This window comes from Candoia aspera, chromosome 3 (assembly GCF_035149785.1).
Source record: "Candoia aspera isolate rCanAsp1 chromosome 3, rCanAsp1.hap2, whole genome shotgun sequence".
Lineage (NCBI taxonomy): Eukaryota > Metazoa > Chordata > Lepidosauria > Squamata > Boidae > Candoia > Candoia aspera.
In genome coordinates, this window is record NC_086155.1 from 94,663,341 (window position 1) to 94,683,050 (window position 19,710).

Below are 19,710 nucleotides of genomic sequence, written 5' to 3' on the forward strand. Positions count from 1 at the left end.
CTGTGACAAGCACACATTCACTGTATGCTCATGCGTGTACATATTGCTCACGGCTGCAAAATACTGAAGGCTAATTAGAACTAAGTTCTGTAATGCACTTGTGTTTCATAGAACAAGGAGCATTAAGAGTATTAAAGTATTTAAAATCACAATCAGTCCATAAAAGCAGTGCCTCACAAACACCATTACCAGACTTTTCTTTCATATGCGGCACCAAAAACAGTGGGGCTGAGATATCTGCAGGACATTATTTATTTATTTATGTTTGCCTGCGGCAGTTTATTCTAATGAAGGCGCCTAAGACCCATGGAAACAGGAGAGCGGTCACTGAGAAAATCCTTTCTGCAACTCTCAAAGGCCTCCTAGCTATTTCAGTTTATTTCAGAGGAGCAAATAAATACCAGAGCCTGGAGAGAAAAATTCACTTAAAAACCAAATGCAAAAATGTTTTGATTTTGTTAATGAAAGTACCTTCCATTTCTTTCTCTATGTGCTTGTTAAAGCCATGTGCATAAACCTCCCTCCAGACTGAAATGGGTGTTTTTAGCTATAAAAGAGCCCATGTCCACTTCCCCCACCCAGCAATTTCTTTTTTCCTCTATTAAGGGAGCAGCACTTGAAAGACATTTTTTCATGTTGAAGGGTGAATGCATATGATGCAGCAAAGCCAGCAAGCGACAGGAAGAGCCACCACCTTACAAAGAGAGGAAGCAAGGGGAGCCTTCAAAAAGGTAGCCAGGCACACATGCAGTTTTCCATTATACTGCTTCAAAAGAAACGCTGAATATGATCTGCAATTTAGCATAACCTTGGTCAGAATTAACCTCCTGAGCCATCACGTTTGGAGGCTGATCCAAATAAATCAATGGATGCAACTTGTTACGGTTCAGCGTGTAGTGAAAAGGCTGCTCAGCACTTGTTAACTGCTTGTCAACTTTTCTTGATTAAATTTGAGTCCAAATTATATTCTCTCCCATCGGGTTAATACACTGAATTATTGCACCAGAATCATCCTGACTTCAATTATCCCTCTCTCTTGGTGCCACTTAAAACTGGCCTTCCAAAAGGAAGATAATTTCAGTAATGTAACAAATGTTCTATCTATCTATCTATCTATCTATCTATCTATCTATCTATCTATCAATCAAATTTTATTATCACCCATCTCGCTCCCCCAATGGGGGGACTCTGGGCGGTTTACAAAAAACATTCCCTTTCCTGGAATTCTGTCTGCCTGCTTAGGATTAGCCCTTGGCTCCCAATATGAATGTTTGAAATCCAATAGTTTAGAAACGATGGAGATCTGTGACCAAATCTCCTCTTTCTTAAGACTTTGGAAACCCTTTCAAACCTTTTATTTTGTCCTATTTAGAAAAAGTATATAGGCAGCTCCAACTGCAATGCATTTTCACTGGCAAAATTCCAGTTTAAATGAGGTCTCCCAATGCCGATGTCCAGTATTTTCCCTCTGTCCAAGGAAAAACCAAATTAAGAAATGCAATATTATGATTACGGATCTTCAGTGTCCTGTCCAGTTTGACACTTGCTATTAAAGAAAGTGGAAATGGAAGCATATAGTATATATAGTAAACAGTTTTTGACTTATCTCTTTCCATCAATATAGCTGTATCTCACACATTCTTCACACACATTATTCTTACTTTTTAAAGGGACTCAGTTCGCCTTATTTTATAATGGTGATCTGGCCTGTGTTGTGGGCAAAAAGGTATGAAGGAAAATTGTGAGACAAGGTTTCAGATATCTAGAGATTTCAAATACGCTTTCAAGAAAAGAAGTACAGTGCTACAATAATTTTTCCCTATTTTCTAGAAATCAGGATTGTTTTGGGGGACCAGATTTCAGGATGATTAGGAAAGTATCCTATTAATGTTGATTTGAGTGAATAAAAGAATGAGATTGCTTCCTAGTTTCCTCTCCCTCTGTATGTGTGAGTGTGTGTGTGTGTGTATTTTCTTAAAATGTTGGATGCTGTGAATTGAGAAGAATATTGTGGTCAGGAAGAAAAGACCGTCTCAAATACTTTCTGATCATTCACAACAGCTCTATTGGAAGCAAAAGCCCCTCTTGGAGAGGGATGGTTTTAATTTTGCTTCATAAAGAAGCAAATGTATTTACCAGATGTAGTCCTCTTTGCCAAAGTTGCTTTTCAAACCTTTGGATAAATTACTGCCAAACTTCAAAGCCGTCGACTACAATTAAGGCTCCTGCAATGTCATTTTGCAATAGGGACAACTGGGAAAAAAATGAAGGTGTGGACTGTGAAGAACAGCACACAAAATATGGTATTTTTAAAATATAGGAATGCATTTTGAAGATGAAGCTTTCCAAACAAAAACGATTAGCAAATACTTTTACCAGAGAGAAACTCACATCAATCCCTATAATTCTGATAAATTGCTATATTCAGCACAACTGTGCCATATCTGCAAGAAATGTGGCATCTGGATTGAAACAAAGATCCATAATGATATTTGTCAGGCACATTCCAGCTCCCTACTTTTCTATCTGGTAGGGGGAACGTCATCCTTTCTTGTAGGAATGTTTTAGCTCCAACTTTGGCATGAATATATTTGAATGCAAATATACTTGTCAGACATATTTGAGAGGAAAGCTGAGCATATTCAGAGAACTCGGTACAGTTGGACACATGCCTGCTCAGTATGAATTCCTATGTAGTTCATTAGGACTTACTCTCAGGTAATGAGGTATAAATTTGCATGCTATATTTTTCCTATTTTCTCTGGTCTGTAGTGGCTGGTTTTATTTAATTTTGCATCCTTGTCTTTGAATCTGAGAACAACATACATTTGTTTGGGAATTAGATGCTATCAGTTACTTAGGTTATCATTCTAAGTACCAGTGCACCTCCCTATAACAACTTAAATGGTTTGAGCCCTATAGCAGAGGGACTATATTTATTAGGGATATGCAGCACTTTGGATTTAAAAGCAAAAAGATACTTTGGACATATAGCACCTGTCTGCAACCAGAGGTGGTCCCACCTGCCTTGAAGGAGGCAGTGGTACATTCCCTTCTCAGGAAGCCATCTGTGAATCTAGCGGCACTGGATAATTTTTGACCTGTCTCTAACCTTCTCTTTATGGAACTCCACACTTTCAACTCCACAGGGTTCTGGAGGATTATCTGGATGCTTTCCAGTTCAGCTTTAGACTTGGGTAAAGTACCAACATGGCACTGATTACACTTGCAAATGACCTCTGGTCATCTTGTGTGTCAGTTACCTTACCTGGACCAAATGACCCTTCCCATGGTCACTCATGCATTAGACATCTGCAGCGCCCTGTATATAAAGCTATCCCTGAAGACCACTCAGAAGCTAAAGCTGAACCAGAATGCAATAGCATGAGGAGTAGTTATAGATTTTTCTTCATGTAACATCATTACTATGCAATTTACACTGGTGGCTGATTTGCTTCTGGGTGCACTTCAAGATGCTGATCGTCACCTTAAAGCACTCCATAGCTCAGGACCTGGATGCTTATGGGACCATCCTTCTTTGGTTATTTTTTCCTGTCTGGTAAAATCTGTCAGGATTGTCTCCTTCCTGGGCCTCTTGGTAAAGCAGTTTTATTTGGCAAAGCTGCATGGATGGGCCTTCTCTGTGGCCTCACCTGCCCCATGGAACAGTATTCTCCCCAAAGTCTATAGAGCTCCAACTCTGCAGTGTTTTCATAAAATTTTGAAAACCTGGCTTTCCCAAATGGCCAGGGGGCAAGAAGACTTTTCTTCTGCTACTTCCTGAGGTATGTCTATATAATTTTGTCATGCAGCTTTCCTGCTTCCCCAACATGAGCTTTCGTAAATTAAACAGTTTTGCTATTGTTGGTTTTTCTTTTCGTTTTTTGTTTTACTTCAATTGTTGTAAGCTGTCTATGGTTGTGAATTGTGATTGAGGAATCCTATACATTTGATTAATAAATAAAAAAAATCAGCAAATCAACCAAGGGCATCTTTCCTCAGGATTCTACAGCACCTATGGAGGGTAGTTTCTGAAGAAGATGCAGCTGCTTTAATGAGTTGCAGACAGCTGCTAAATGACTGTCTGTGTGTTCCAAAGCATTTTTAAAAATCTGATTCTGGAGTGTTGCCCAACACCAGTATTTATCTATTCCATATCTCTAGTACCGTCTTAAGTGCAATGCCCAGCAACCACGGAGAAAAATGTTTCCGACTAGGATGCTCTGTTTGTGGAATTCCAAGGAGGCTTGCCTGATCATATCTGGTGCTGTGTCAGCATCAAGCAGAGCGGTTTTATTTTCCCAAATGTTTAAGAATTACTGTTAGCCAGCTTGATGTGGTTTAGCCTGTGTCACTGAACTTTTCTATCAAATTTTTAGACTTTTCTCCTGTTCCATTTATTTATATATAATTTCATATTTAATTCAGGTGATGATGATGATGATCTTCAGTAAGTTAGCCTGATGTTTTCACAAATAGGCATCCTAAATATATACCAAATAAAATGATGCATAAAGTGTGGAGTATAACACATCTCTGCAACATGTGAGAAATGCTGCTTCACCTCTGTACGCTTTTCCATTTGAAAGTGCTCCTGCCAATTTTTTTCTCCTGGAGAGGACTGGGTGATTAGGTGTAACCCATTGCCAAAAGCAAGGTGGCTGGGGAAGAGTGTTTTCACTGAGGAAGTTACAAACTGGATGAAGAGTTCCACTACTTTCTCTCATCCATCATGCTATGCTTTAACATTTCCCCACACCCTTCTTTGTACAAAACAGATATAATTCAAATGATATCTTGCAACCCTCATATCTTCTTATGCTGTGATATCATTAGGGACATTATAGAGTGTGAGGCTTTCCCAGTGGATTTATTGCTTTTTTATATGTCTGCAATTGGTTTTACCATTTTATGGCTTTATCTTTTTAAAATCTCCCACCCTCTACAAGGTTTGTGGCAGGTGAGGGCAGTCATTTTGACCTCAAGGGCTTCATGGGTGTGGATCAGGAGCTGCACTTGCAAGCATACATATGCCCATAATTTACATCCATGTATTCACCACTATGTATGTATTGCAGCTCCAGCAATTGCAGATCATATGTAAAGTGGAGCTATTCCACTGAGTAGTAAGTGACAATGAATTCTTGGAAATGTTTATTCAGTGTGAATATGTTTGAACCAAGCATGAATGTGCATCTGAGACAGGGTGTTGCATGTCTTTGAGTTAATCTGATGTGTATGTGTCTACCTGTTCTTTACCAAAGAGGGGCATAATCTTGATGAAAGGTCACCAATGTGAATTTTTGGTGGCCTTTCATCACTTACACAGCAAGTTTGGCTTAGTATAATAGGCCACAGAGGTAGAAAAATCCATAAAATAGTAAAACAGTACCTTTTCCAGCTTCATTCATTAGTGTTCATATTGCACAGACAAACAGCTTGAACTGGCTATCGCTAATTGGTGGTAAATTCAAGGTAGATGCATTCATATGGCCAAGATAGGTGTAACACAGAGGCAGTATCACAGCTCTGTCCATATAGGCATGGGTTTGCTCTGCAGTCTATCCACATAAGGCTTACAACAGAGGTTTTCAAACTTTGTCAGGCCATGGGAATTGGTAGTTTAAAAGACAGTTCCCAGAATCCCTGATCAAGAGGCAAAGCTCTAGTGATAGAATATTGACTGTGTTCAAGTGAAATTTGGGCGGGCGGGCGGGCGGGCGGGCGGGTGGGGGGGGGGGACTCTTAGTGTGCCCTAGGCTTCTGCCAAACATAGTTTGAAAAACCCTGGCTTACAATACAGTCTCAATGATAATGAAGAACTCTAGTTTTGAGAGAATTTTCTTACCTGTAGCACAGATGGGCCCAGCATAGGGCCGGTAGCAATCACATTGGTAGGTCAGCCATAAGTTGTTGCAACGCCCCTTATTTTGACAAGGGTGGTATTCACACCAATCTTTTTTAACACAGCCTGAGTTGACATTTAAAAATGTGTCAGATGATAAGTTCTCTGGGATAATAAAGTTGAAATCTACTTCTATGTCCTGTAGGCAGCCTACAAACGAAGGTGCAGAATGCGTACTATAGATGTTTAGAAACGAGTCATTGTTCCCTACTGGCAAGCCACCCAAAAATATGTTTTGGAAAGCAGTCACTGCCTGCCTGCTATCTACTATGGCAGCAGTTTTACTAAGACATGATTCTGTGCAAGAACTCTTGAGTAACTGAAGTGTAACTGCTCTGGCTATGGCGACCTCTACTGAATGCCATTCACCATCACTGACATTATAGGCTATATGTAAAAAGGCCTTTAACTGATCGTTGACTTGCATGGATAAGTATAAACAGCCATTCTGTAACTCCAGTTTCACAAATGTGTCTTTGTCCCCTCGGTAAAATATCAAAGTTGTTGGCTGAACAGTCAAAAAACTAAGGTTTATGTTATAAAAGTAGTCCTTGGAGGAGGCTGCAACACTGTTTACCTGAAGATATCCATTCCCCTGAAAAGACAGTGTGGTCATGGTTTCACAGTGTACTCCTGTGTAGCCAGCTGAACATATGCAGTTAAATCTGTGTTGTCCATTTCTTAAATGAGGAATACACAATCCCCCATTCTGGCATTTATGTTGAACACAACCAGAGAGGATTTCTGTACAATTCTGACCACCATAAAAGATCCCATCCTTCTCTCCAGTGAGACAACGGCAGGTATAATTTCCAAGAGAATTTTCACAGGTCCCTCCATTCTGACAAGGGTTCATGTGACATTCATTGATGTCCTCTTCACAGTGAATGCCTGCAAGAAATTGTAGTTGGGTTGTTTATTTGACATATCCAGCCACTTGGCATATACATCCAAATTACAAAGCAACACCCTCTAATATGTATCAATAATTTCATGATTCTATGTATAATTAAAATGATTTTTGAAGGCAAAATGTTAAAAGAAGCCTACGCATTAATCTGGAGCCTAGTGATTTATCCTCTGCTGAAGCTTTAAGAAGAAAAGAAGGGTGAGCCCTTAGGTCTGTTCCTGCTTGCTGCTAAACCTTGGCTTTTTCTGAAGTCATTAATACCAGTGTTTAGGAAACTGCAGAAATATGTAACAATTGTTCTCCATTTCTGAGCTCTTCTTTGATTATGGAATAGCTACATCCTCAGACTAGGAAGGCAGAAAAGGGGTAATGGATGCTTTATCTCAACTAGTGTAATAATTGGTTCCCATACACTTCCAGCTTTGTCAGGCTTTTGATTCTTTGCAAATAATGCTTAGCCAGAGTTTAGCCTTCTATGACTTCAGACTCAACCACAAAATATATAAAAGGATAAAAGGGGTTAAAGACATTGGGGGGAAAAGAAGGTGGTGGCTACTTTAGAGTCATCCAATCTATTTAAATGGAAACAAAAAGCATGCTGGCCCATCCAGATTTCATTAAATGTGATGTTTCATACTGAGCAGGATGACTCAGGTGGATCACCCTATTGAGAGTCCGTACCCCTTGGTAATTGTCTAGTAATCTTGCACAGGAAGGATCCATCTACAAGGGAAGAGTCAGAATGTGTAGTTACTGCTCAGATGGATGAACCAGAGATGCTGTGGTCCTGTTTAGCATTAATATGGGATATGGCCCAGGGGCTGGATCTGCCACCACACAGCTCTGACTTCTAAAAGGCAAGGAGGCATCTTAGAAGTGCCAAGATGCAGTGAAAATACAGTACAGGAAAAGTGGCCCTCACCTTTCCATTCTAGGAAGGCTCTCTATGGGTGTCAGCTGCTGTTTTCAAAGACTTTGCACCACTGTGTAATTAACTGCTCTTCAGCCTGCAGTAAATCTATTCTTCTCAGTCTATTGTAAATCCTACCTTGGAGTTCATGAGTCTAACACGGCCACCAGTATTTCTGTTTGGTACACTAACTCTTACTTTCTTGCCTTTCAATAAAGTAGAGGTTATACAGTAAGTTAGCAAAGATAATAGTTAAAATCACTCTTGCTTTCTGATACTGTTTTTTTACTGCAAATGTTGAAATTAGTGCTTTATCTTTTCTTGCAGGATAACTGAAATTCATCCTTGCCACAAATGACTCTCTCTCCACCTACAGTTAGCCATGGGTGTGTTATTTCATTTAAACAAATACTTCACCACCCAGGCACCCGCAGACTCAAAGGGCAAGCTGTGGGCAAGCTAACAGTCATGTGCCACAGTCAAGGACCTGATTTCAGTGGGAAACCAGCCATACAGAGTGACATACAAATAAGCCGTTTCAGTTCACCTGGTCATGCCTATGTTGGGCTTTAATGCTCCCCACCTGGTCAAGCTCACATTTTGGAAATCTCTCTTACGGTTCATATAAATTAGTGGGGATCTCTGCCTACAGTTAGCAAGGCAAATTCATTCAGGGGCTGTTTTACATATCTTCTTGCATCTTGCCTAGAGGAAGCTGCACAAAAGAGCCAAGAAGTGTCTCTGTGTTAGGAAGGAAACATTATTTTATTCATTTTATATTCATTTCTGCAGGTGCAAATGACTTGCTTGAGTTGCAAGGCAGCAATAAATGGTGCTGTATATTATTTAAAATGAATTTTAACATGGTGTGTTTAAAAATATGTCTGGTAGAAAACAGTTCCAGGAACACATTGGTTTGTAAATTCAGTACATTTACTTTCCACCTTTTAAATTAAGTAGCACGCTTCTCAATTATGAGAAGTAATCAAACGTGCCAATGCAGTGCAAGACATTTACTAAGACAGAGTTAATATGAAGCAACAGTAAGATTTGTTGGTTCCTTTTAAACAGCCTGCATGTAAGAAAATCCTTTAAAAACAGAACAAAACAAAAATCCTCTACCATCAATGAACAGAAAAAACACTCTAATAGCTCTAAGACACATGGAGAAAATGTAAGCTCTATTGTCTTGGTTCTGAATGAATCTCACTTGGGTCTTCAGCATGTGTATTCTGGCATACCAACTGGTTAAAAGGAAGCTTATAGGAAGTGATCTCTCTATATGCCACTTGACAGACCCTGGCACACTTCCTCTATAGAATAATGCTTATTCCTTGACTTTTGAACACAAGGGAAGGTTGTAGTTCAGTGGCAGACTACATAAATATACAGATGTTCTCAAGTTCAAGCTGAAGCATTTCCAAGTATGGCTAGTAAAACATCTATCTGAAACCTGGGGAGCCATTTGAAGTCAGTATAGAAATAATGAGCTCAGAGGGTCTGACTCACTGTGAAGCTGCTCCTTAGATTCCAGCACAGACTTATTGTACCTCCTCAGGAACAAAACACTGAAATTCTAAAATAAGTGGCCTTATAATGTACCTGACCAGGGCTTAGAAGATAAACAGGATTAGGCCTGGTTAGAACTTGGATGGAAAACCACCAGGACATCCTAGAAGGGGTAGTGGCAAAGAGTGGCCGTACTGTTTAGAAGAAAATGAGAGGGACATGACAGTGTAGTCACCAGGAGAATGAGTGATATACTTTATTATATGCATGCATACACACACATATGGACATACTGAGGTGTATGAGTTTTTGTAAATTAAATGAATAAAAAAACATTTAACACCCAACACAGCTGTGAACTTCCTAGATTTACAGAATTTTGAGAACTGACATAAGAAAATAGTCAAGTTACTCACTTTTCTTTTTAGAAAAACATTTTTTTTTAATTTGCGGGGGGGGGGAGATGCAATTACCCAATTATAATTACATTAAAAACCTGGATTTTGTCACTGTGTTCTATATATGACTTTGACTTACATTCTGCTGTTGAAAATAGGGTACCACCAGAACTGGATGTTTGGCAGTCTGATCGACAGTTAGTTGGAGGAAAAGCAGAGAGAGGGCAGGACAGAGAATGGGACTTGTCTGCCTTCTCTGTTGGCATTTATAGAGTCAGAAAGGAGGACTGAAGTTGTATGGATGTGGACCATGGAGGTAAAACGTGGTATCACAGAGTTCACAAAATTAGTAACAGGCTGATTTCTAGAGCACAGTAGTTAACAACAAAATGCAAGGGTTCAAGAGAGGCAGCCAGGTGCCAGTCTGAAAATTCTATGGTAGTAGAGAGAACCTGTTGGTGGTCAGAAGCCACGCCTTTTTCTGGTATTCAGGGGCCACAGTAGGCATTACTGAAGAAGTCTCTTCCCCCGCTAGTTCTCAGGATAGTGGCCTCCCACTTCCCATACAGGCAGTCCTCGTTTAACAACCAAAGTTGGGACTGGAATTTAGGTCACTAAGCGATGCAGTTGTTAAGCGAATCCAGACCCTATTTTATGACAATTTTTGCAGTGGTTGTTAAGCAAATCACTGTAGTCATTAAGCAAATCATGTTGCTAAGCATGATTTGCTTAATGAACCATGTGGTCATTAAGTGAATCACATGGCTCCCTATTGATTTTGCTTATTGGAACCTGTCTGGGGAGGTCGAAAATGGCAATCATGTGACCACGGGACACTGCAACCATTGTAAACGCACAACGGTTGCCAAGTGTCCGAATCACGTTCATGTGATTGCAGGGACACTGACAGTAAGTGCGAGGAATGGTCATAAGTTGTTTTTTTCAGCAGATGGTCGCTAAACAAATGGTTGAGTTAAGTGAAAACTAACTGTATACAGATGCACCAATGTTCTGTGCAGAAAAGAATGGGAGAGAAAAAGGGGACAGGGAAAGAATGTTTACTGAGGCTGTCTCCTCTTCCACAGGGGATTTAAACTTACATAATTGGAGAAAGTAGTGGCAACTCTAGCTTTAGATATTTCTCTTCCTATTTGTCCATTTATTCTGTAACTCATGGTCCTAAAATTATTTGAAATTCTTTCTTTTTCTCTTTCTCTTTGTAGAGAGCAGAGGGAATGACCTTAGAGGAGGTAGAGCCACTATGAAGGCAAAGGTCGGGTAAGAGGGGTTTAAGCCTGGGCCAAGAAAATAACTTGAGAAACTGTCTCAGACAAGCCGTTCCCCAGTTCACAGGAAGATAAAGGGAGGGAGGGAGGAAGCACATTCAGACTTGCAACATTCTGTTCCTTTGGCTGTTACAGTAAAAGTAGTCCTGACTTATATGACATTAGTTTCTACCTTGTAGGGCTGACACTCTTTAAGGTACAGTATAGTAGAAAAAATAAATAAATGAACGACTGAAAGTCACTATCTGTAGTTTGTGAAATCTGGGCATCATGTTGTTGTTTATTCGTTTAGTCGCTTCCGACTCTTCGTGACTTCATGGACCAGCCCACGCCAGAGCTTCCTGTCGGTCGCCGCCACCCCCAGCTCCCCCAGGGACGAATCCATCACCTCTAGAATATCATCCATCCACCTTGCCCTTGGTCGGCCCCTTTTCCTTTTGCCTTCCACTCTCCCTAGCATCAGCATCTTCTCCAGGGTGTCCTGTCTTCTCATGATGTGGCCAAAGTATTTCAGTTTTGCCTTTAATATCATTCCCTCAAGTGAGCAGTCTGGCTTTATTTCCTGGAGGATGGACTGGTTTGATCTTCTGGCAGTCCAAGGCACTCTCAGAATTTTCCTCCAACACCACAGTTCCAAAGCATCGATCTTCCTTCTCTCAGCCTTCCTTATGGTCCAGCTCTTGCAGCCATATGTTACTACGGGGAACACCATTGCTTTAACTATGTGGACCTTTGTTGTCAGTGTGATGTCTCTGCTCTTAACTATTTTATCGAGATTGGTCATTGCTCTTCTCCCAAGGATTAAGTGTCTTCTGATTTCCTGACTGCAGTCAGCATCTGCAGTAATCTTTGCACCTAGAAATACAAAGTCTTTCACTGCTTCTACATTTTCTCCCTCTATTTGCCAGTTATCAATCAAGCTGGTTGCCATAATCTTGGTTTTTTTGAGGTTTAGCTGCAAGCCAGCTTTTGCACTTTCTTCTTTCACCTTCATCATAAGGCTCCTCAGTTCCTCTTCGCTTTCAGCCATCAAAGTGGTATCATCTGCATATCTGAGATTGTTAATGTTTCTTCCAGCCATTTTAACTCCAGCCTTGGATTCTTCAAGTCCAGCACATCGCATGATGTATTCTGCATACAAGTTGAATAGGTAGGGTGAGAGTATACAACCCTCCTGTACTCCTTTCCCAATCTTAAACCAGTCTGTTGTTCTGTGGTCTGTTCTTACCGTTGCTACTTGATCGTTATTCAGATTCTTCAGGAGGCATACAAGATGACTTGGTATCCCCATACCACTAAGAGCTTGCCACAATTTGTTACGGTCCACACAGTCAAAGGCTTTAGAATAGTCAATAAAACAGAAATAGATGTTCTTCTGAAACTCCCTGGCTTTTTCCATTACCCAGCGGATATTGGCAATTTGGTCCCTAGTTCCTCTGCCTTTTCTAAACCCAGCTTGTACATCTGGCAATTCTCGCTCCATGAATTGCTGAAGTCTACCTTGCAGGATCTTGAGCATTACCTTACTGGCATGTGAAATGAGTGCCAGTGTTCGATAATTTGAACATTCCTTACTGTTTCCCTTTTTGGGTATGGGGATATAAGTTGATTTTTTCCAATCTGATGGCCATTCTTGTGTTTTCCAAATTTGCTGGCATATAGCATACATTACCTTGACAGCATCATCTCGCAAGATTTTGAACAATTCAGCTGGGATTCCATTGTCTCCTGCTGCCTTGTTGTTAGCAATGCTTCTTAAGGCCCAGTCAACCTCACTCTTCAGGATGTCTGGCTCTAGTTCACTGACCACACCGTCAAAGCTATCCCCAATATTGTTATCCTTCCTATACAGGTCTTCCGTATCTTCTTGCCACCTTTTCTTGATCTCTTCTTCTTCTGTTAGGTCCTTGCCATCTTTGTTTTTGATCATACCCATTTTTGCCTGGAATTTACCTCCGATGTTTCTAATTTTCTGGAAGAGGTCTCTTGTCCTTCCTATTCTATTGTCTTCTTCCACTTCCGCACATTGCTTATTTAAAAATAATTCCTTGTCTCTTCTGGCTAACCTCTGGAATTTTGCATTTAATTGGGCATATCTCTCCCTATCGCTGTTGCCTTTTGCTTTCCTTCTTTCTTGGGCTACTTCTAGTGTCTCAGCAGACAGCCATTTTGCCTTCTTGGTTTTCTCTTTCTTTGGGATGTATTTTGTTGCTGCTTCCTGAACAATGTTGTGAACTTCTGTCCATAGTTCTTCTGGGACCCTATCTACTAAGTCCAGTCCCTTAAATCGATTCTTCACCTCCACTGCATATTCCTTAGGAATATTAGTGAGCTCATATCTAGCTGATCTGTGAGTTTTCCCTAATCTCTTTAGTCTGATCCTAAATTGTGCAATAAGAAGTTCGTGATCGGAACTACAGTCAGCTCCAGGTCTTGTTTTTACCGACTGTATAGATGTCCGCCACCTTTGGCTGCAAAGGATGTAGTCAATCTGATTTCAGTGTTGTCCATCTGGTCAAGTCCATGTATAAAGCCGTCTCTTAGGTTGTTGGAAGAGAGTGTTTGTTATGCAGAGTGAGTTGTCTTGGCAAAATTCTATCAGCCTATGTCCTGCTTCATTTTGTTCTCCCAGGCCATGCTTACCTGTAATTCCAGGTGTCATTTGACTGCCCACCTTAGCATTCCAGTCTCTTGTGATGAAAACAACATCTCTTTTAGGCGTATTGTCCAGTAGGTGCTGCAGATCCTCATAGAACTGCTCTACTTCAGCTTCTTCAGCAACTGTGGTTGGGGCGTATATTTGGATCACTGTGATGTTAGATGGCTTGCCCTGAATTCGAATTGAGATCATTCTATCATTTTTTGGATTGTATCCAAGCACTGCTTTAGCCACTTTACTATTAATTATGAAGACTACTCCATTTCTTCTGTGGTCCTCTTGTCCACAGTAGTAGATCTGGTGGTCATTTGATGTGAAGTGGCCCATTCCAGTCCATTTCAGTTCACTGACGCCCAAAATGTCTATCTTTAATCTTGACATCTCCCCAATAACCACATCCAATTTGCCCTGACTCATAGATCTTACATTCCAGGTTCCAATGGTGTGCTGATCCTTAGAACATCGGAGTCGCCGTTCACCACCAGCACCGTCGGCTGCTAGCCGTCCTTTCGGCTTTGAGCTAGCTGCGTCATCACGTCTGGGGCTAGTTGAACTCATCCTCTGTTCCCAGTATTGTGACCATCTTCCGACCTGGGGGTCTCATCTTCCGATGGTATACTGACATATCTCTGGTTGTACTGATCCATTTAGTTTTCACGGCAAGAATACTGGGGTGGGTTGCCATTACCTTCCCCAGGGATCGCATTTAGTCTGACCTCTCTGTCATGACCTTCCCATCTTGGGTGGCCCTTCATAGCTCATAGGGACATTGAGGTGCTCAAGCTCCAGCACCACAACAAGGTAACGATCCTTTGTTGAAGCTGGGCATCATACAGCTCCATAATAGTCAAATGGACATATGTTACATGTCTGTGTACTGGAATCAAGCTGCATCTGCTGTTCACTTACTATCTAGACACCTAGCTGATCTGAAACCTGAAGAATGAATGACAAGTTAATTTTTATTTCTTTTTAACTGTCTATATTTTATTAATTTATTAAATAACATGTTTCTACATAAAATTCAGGAAGGCAATGATTTACTAGGAAGTGGACATAGAAAATATATTATTAATTCATAGAAAGCATGTATTGTATTTTTCTATTTCATGTGTTTCATTTTAAATCTGGAAGCTAATGTTTTCATTTATGTGGAAGAACCAATGTATACATCTACTTTAAGTTTTCATGGGTAGTTCTGCAAAATCTTCTTGTATATGCCAGTTAATAATGCCTATTATTGCTTTATTGGCCGCAAAGGCCACTGTTATTATTAGGATTAAGAAACATTTATGGAACCACTGCATGCAATACAGTCAAATTGAGAGGCCCATAGACTATAAGTTATTTGCATGCTTGAAAATAATTAAACATTATGTTTTTAAGGCATTCATTGTTTTCAGCCATTATAGGCTTCTGCTTATCCCAATGTCCTGCATGTTCTTATGCAGAAAAACAACAACAAAAAATCCTTCAATTTTTGATATTTATATTGAACTAAAATTTCTGATTTAATATGTTATACATTTCATTCTTTCTGCAACATTCTGTAGTTTTTCAATCCATACCAATGAATTTCTTTTTCAAATGATTTGAATCATATCCTATTTTTATTCTATTTACAAATACTATTTTCTTTTGGTAATTCACTTAAATATTTAATTTTATGCTTTGATAGTGCCCAGATGCTCTTATCTAATCCATGTATATTCCATATAACCATTTTCTTCAACAGTTCAAACTTGTATATTAATGGTTAGGTTTCAGAAAAATAAAACATATTAGCATTATTTTTCCATAGTTTTTCAAAATATATTCTAATTATACTACATTAGAAGCAAACTGATTTTCAAATTGTAAGTTTCAGATAATGCTGAGTTAAAAATGACTTAGAACAAAAAGGAAAAAAATACCTGTGAGCATTGCCATTAAAAGAGCCCAAGTCTGTATATTAGCTCCAACCATTTTCCCCCAAAGTAGATGGGATTCTTCTATTTGCAATTTCCATGAGACATGCATGTATCCATTTTGAAATAAGGACTTGGAGGCTCTGTAAATATGCTTGATTTGCCAGTGCAGATTGACGATGTATCAAACCAGACCGGTAAGCTTAACATAAATCTCATTATGGTGCTTACGCAATGGTTCTACGTTATATGCTTGGGTGCGATTCCAAACATAACTGGCTGTTAATTTCGGACAGAATTTGAACAGCAATGTACTTTTATGGTAGATGTGTCAATGGCTGAGATGTATAATGCTTTCCCATCACATTGCTTATGCATTCCACCCCTACTCAGATACAGTACTACCTGCTGTAGCTACCTGATCACGCAAGGTGAAAGTGCTGGAACACACCTGAAGGCCACCAGACTGGAGAAGACTGACTTGTCGTACAGAAGAGCTACCTCAGAGAAGTCAGCTTAGGAGACATTAACGAGAGAGATATTTTCTGAGAAGTTTTTCAACCTGAGTGACTACAGTGGATCTGGTGTCAAAGAAACTAGATTGCAAAACTAAGTTTTAACAGATTATTTAGGGGAAGGGGGTTATTCATAGAAATCTGTTGAATTGCAGAGTAAGCTGACCACAGCGATGTATATAATTTGTGTAGTTATGCCATTTGTACTGTTTTATACAATATGTATGATGGCACCATTATGCAAACAATGTGTCATTTGCATAATGCTACATTACACAAATAATGCAAACTGCTGTGGAAATGTGGCCCATTGCATGTCAAGTCTGTTATATTAAGGCAGGGGGTCAGCAACTACAACCTGCAGTCCGAATGCGTCCTACCCCCTGTTTTTATATGGCCTGCAAGCCAAGGCTGGATGGCGAGGCGGGTGGCAGATGGCCAGGCCTGAGCCTCATCTGAGCACTCAGGACAAGGGGCAGGGCCAAGGGCCAGGAGTATAGCGAATGGGGGGTGGCCTATCAGCAGCCTTCTTGCTGGCAGCCAGCACCATCCAGCAGCTGCTGCGCTCCAGGGCCAGCAGACCTGCTAGCTGTGCCCAGGGAGGAAGGACCAAATCTATCCCTTTACAAAAAAAGATTGCTGACCCCTGTATTAAGGTCTGACAACTCAAGGTTTCACTCTGTACTCTATAACGATTTTATGGACTATTTGGATCTTGAGTTTAGAGCAAGATTGCCCTTATAAATTTTGTTTTATTAGAAACATATCCTGGGAATAGATACAGCTATTCTGAAGCACCTTGTGAAATTGAATCCAAAGATCTGCATTGCCCTATGAGATATATGATATTTAAACATTGGCGGTCCTTGTTTCTAGTGTGGGCTAGAGTAAAATGCAGCTGTGTGACTGTATTTGCATGCTTCTAAATAAGTGGTACAGTTTTCCAGGGGGTTGCTGCTAAGAAAGCTAGCACAGGTTTATAGTATTACAATCCAATTAGGATTATATGGAGTTTCCTTATATAGAATCTGTCTAGTTTAATGTGGGCCACACTGACTGGCAACTCCAGAAGTTTTCTGGCTCTGCCTGAAGGTCCAATGATCCATGCTAAGCTACTGCTTTATCATGAGCTAAGATCCTTTTATATTTTGCTGTTGTGGTTTCCAAAATCATCTGCAAATGGATGTGTGTAAATGGTTTGTTTAGAAATTATAGTTTGGAAAGGAAAAATAAGAAAAGTTGCACTCTGATAACTTAATCCCATGAAAGTTAATTATAGTGAACTCAACAGGAACTACTTTGAACACACACACACACACGTATGTATTTCAATGTAATTTCCTACCCCATTTTAGCACTTTATATCTTCCTTTTTGAAAATATAATCAAAAGGCAGCCCCATTCTTTAAGGCTCAGTATATTCAAAGGCTTGTTCATCCTGAACTGCTATGTCAAATTTCATTGAATAATCAAGAAAATTCAGATGTTACCGCATCTGTGCCGCTAATTGTCAAGTGATAATTGCTCTTTGCTGAAAGGAGGAAATGAACTTTATGAGGGGTGGGGAGAAGTGGGTAAGCAAGGAAGTAAAACCAGCCAGGCTAAAATAATTAACCCTTATACTTCAGGCACAAGTGTAGTCTTTTCTGTAAGAATCAGCAACAATTTCTCATCCCTTCAATTCAACTTTAGTTGCTGGATGGAACGAAAAGTACACACTGAAATACTGTCAAAAACAGCCCCATTATGAAAATGTGTGTGAGCCTGTGTGCATTTGTGTATATATTTTGAGAGAGAAAAAGAAATGTGCTTGTGGAAATCCACATGAATTTTTGCAAAAACTTTTTTTTAAATGGATGAAGGAACTGTTGGAAATAGAGTTGGGAAAACAAGGAAGTCTGGAAAAACATATACGTATCTCAAGCCATGCCTGCACTCGAGAAGCTGTATTTATTTGATTGTACTTCAGGTAGATGTCCTGTTTCAACGATCTTGTACACAATCCATTAGAATGGTACTGCTTACACACACTGGGCTTGTTGTTGTGCCTAGCATAATATAAGAGGGTGGTCTTGTAACCTGGTCCTGTGGAATGCTGCTAAATTCAGTGGGAACTTACTCCTCAATCCATAGAAATGCCACTTAGCCTGAAATGCTATGAGCCCTTACCTAGGACTTTTTTTTTAAGCTGTTCCATCGTATCCAATTCTCAAAGACTGGCTGGACAAGTCCCTGCAGTTTTCTTGGCAAGGTTTTTTAGAAGTGGTTTGCCATTGCCTCCTTCCTAGGCTGAGAGAGTGACTGGCCCAAGGTCACCCAGCTGGCTTTGTGCCCAAGGCAGGACTAGAACTCATGGTCTCCTGGATTCTAGCCTGATGCCTTCACCACCACACCAAACTGGCTCTCTAAGACTTTTGTTGTTTATTCGTTTAGTCGCTTCCGACTCTTCGTGACTTCATGGACCAGCCCACGCCAGAGCTTCCTGTCAGTCGTCAACACCCCCAGCTCCCCCAGGGACGAATCCATCACCTCTAGATTATCATCCATCCACCTTGCCCTTGGTCGGCCCCTCTTCCTTTTGCCCTCCACTCTCCCTAGCATCAGCACCTTCTCCAGGGTGTCCTGTCTTCTCATGATGTGGCCAACGTATTTCAGTTTTGCCTTTAATATCGTTCCCTCAAGTGAGCAGTCTGGCTTTATTTCCTGGAGGATGGACTGGTTTGATCTTCTTGCAGTCCAAGGCACTCTCAGAATTTTCCTCCAACGCCACAGTTCAAAAGCATCTATCTTCCTTCTCTCAGCCTTCCTTATGGTCCAGCTCTCGCAGCCATACGTTACTACAGGGAACACCATTGCTTTAACTATGCGGACCTTTGTTGTCAGTGTGATGTCTCTGCTCTTAACTATTTTATCGAGATTGGTCATTGCTCTTCTCCCAAGGATTAAGGGTCTTCTGATTTCCTGACTGCAGTCAGCATCTGCAGTAATCTTTGCACCTAGAAATACAAAGTCTTTCACTGCTTCTACATTTTCTCCCTCTATTTGCCAGTTATCAATCAAGCTGGTTGCCATAATCTTGGTTTTTTTGAGGTTTAGCTGCAAGCCAGCTTTTGCACTTTCTTCTTTCACCTTCATCATAAGGCTCCTCAGTTCCTCTTCACTTTCAGCCATCAAAGTGGTATCATCTGCATATCTGAGATTGTTAATGTTTCTTCCAGTGATTTTAACTCCAGCCTTGGATTCCTCAAGCCCAGCACATCGCATGATGTATTCTGCATACAAGTTGGATAGGTAGGGTGAGAGTATAAGCCCCATTTAATTTAGTGAAATTTCATTCTGAGTGACAGTTCAGATGCTTCAGCTGACTGTCACCCGCTATTGAGGAACATGAAGGCTATGTTTATAGCCATATACATTGAAATGCTAGGGACACATCTGGAATTAGGAGACTAAGTTGTGGATTTTCTCACAGAGGTGGTGTCAGGAGGGAGCAGCCTTTTCATAGAGTGGCTGGCATGAGAATGGCCTGTAATGAAAGACTTATTGACCAAATGGCAAATTGGAGGGTTTGCTTCTTGCCATCCTCTGTAGCTTTCCATGATGCTTCCTCAGCTTACACTTATATTTTTGCATTGAGCTACATTTACTCGAGAACCAGTTTGGGGTAGTGGTTAAGGCATCAGGCTAGAAACCAGGAGTTCTTGAGTTCTA

General features: G+C 40.5%; 1 protein-coding gene across 1 annotated transcript in view; it reads right to left on the bottom strand.

Annotated features, from left to right (window-relative positions):
- CRB1 (crumbs cell polarity complex component 1) overlaps window positions 1–19,710 on the bottom strand; it is a 99,060-nt gene that overhangs the window by 39,163 nt on the left and 40,187 nt on the right. Inside the window, exon 6 of the mRNA XM_063299879.1 lies at window positions 5,849–6,796. Coding sequence (XP_063155949.1) covers window positions 5,849–6,796 — 948 coding nt within the window. The remainder of the gene's footprint in view (window positions 1–5,848; window positions 6,797–19,710) is intronic.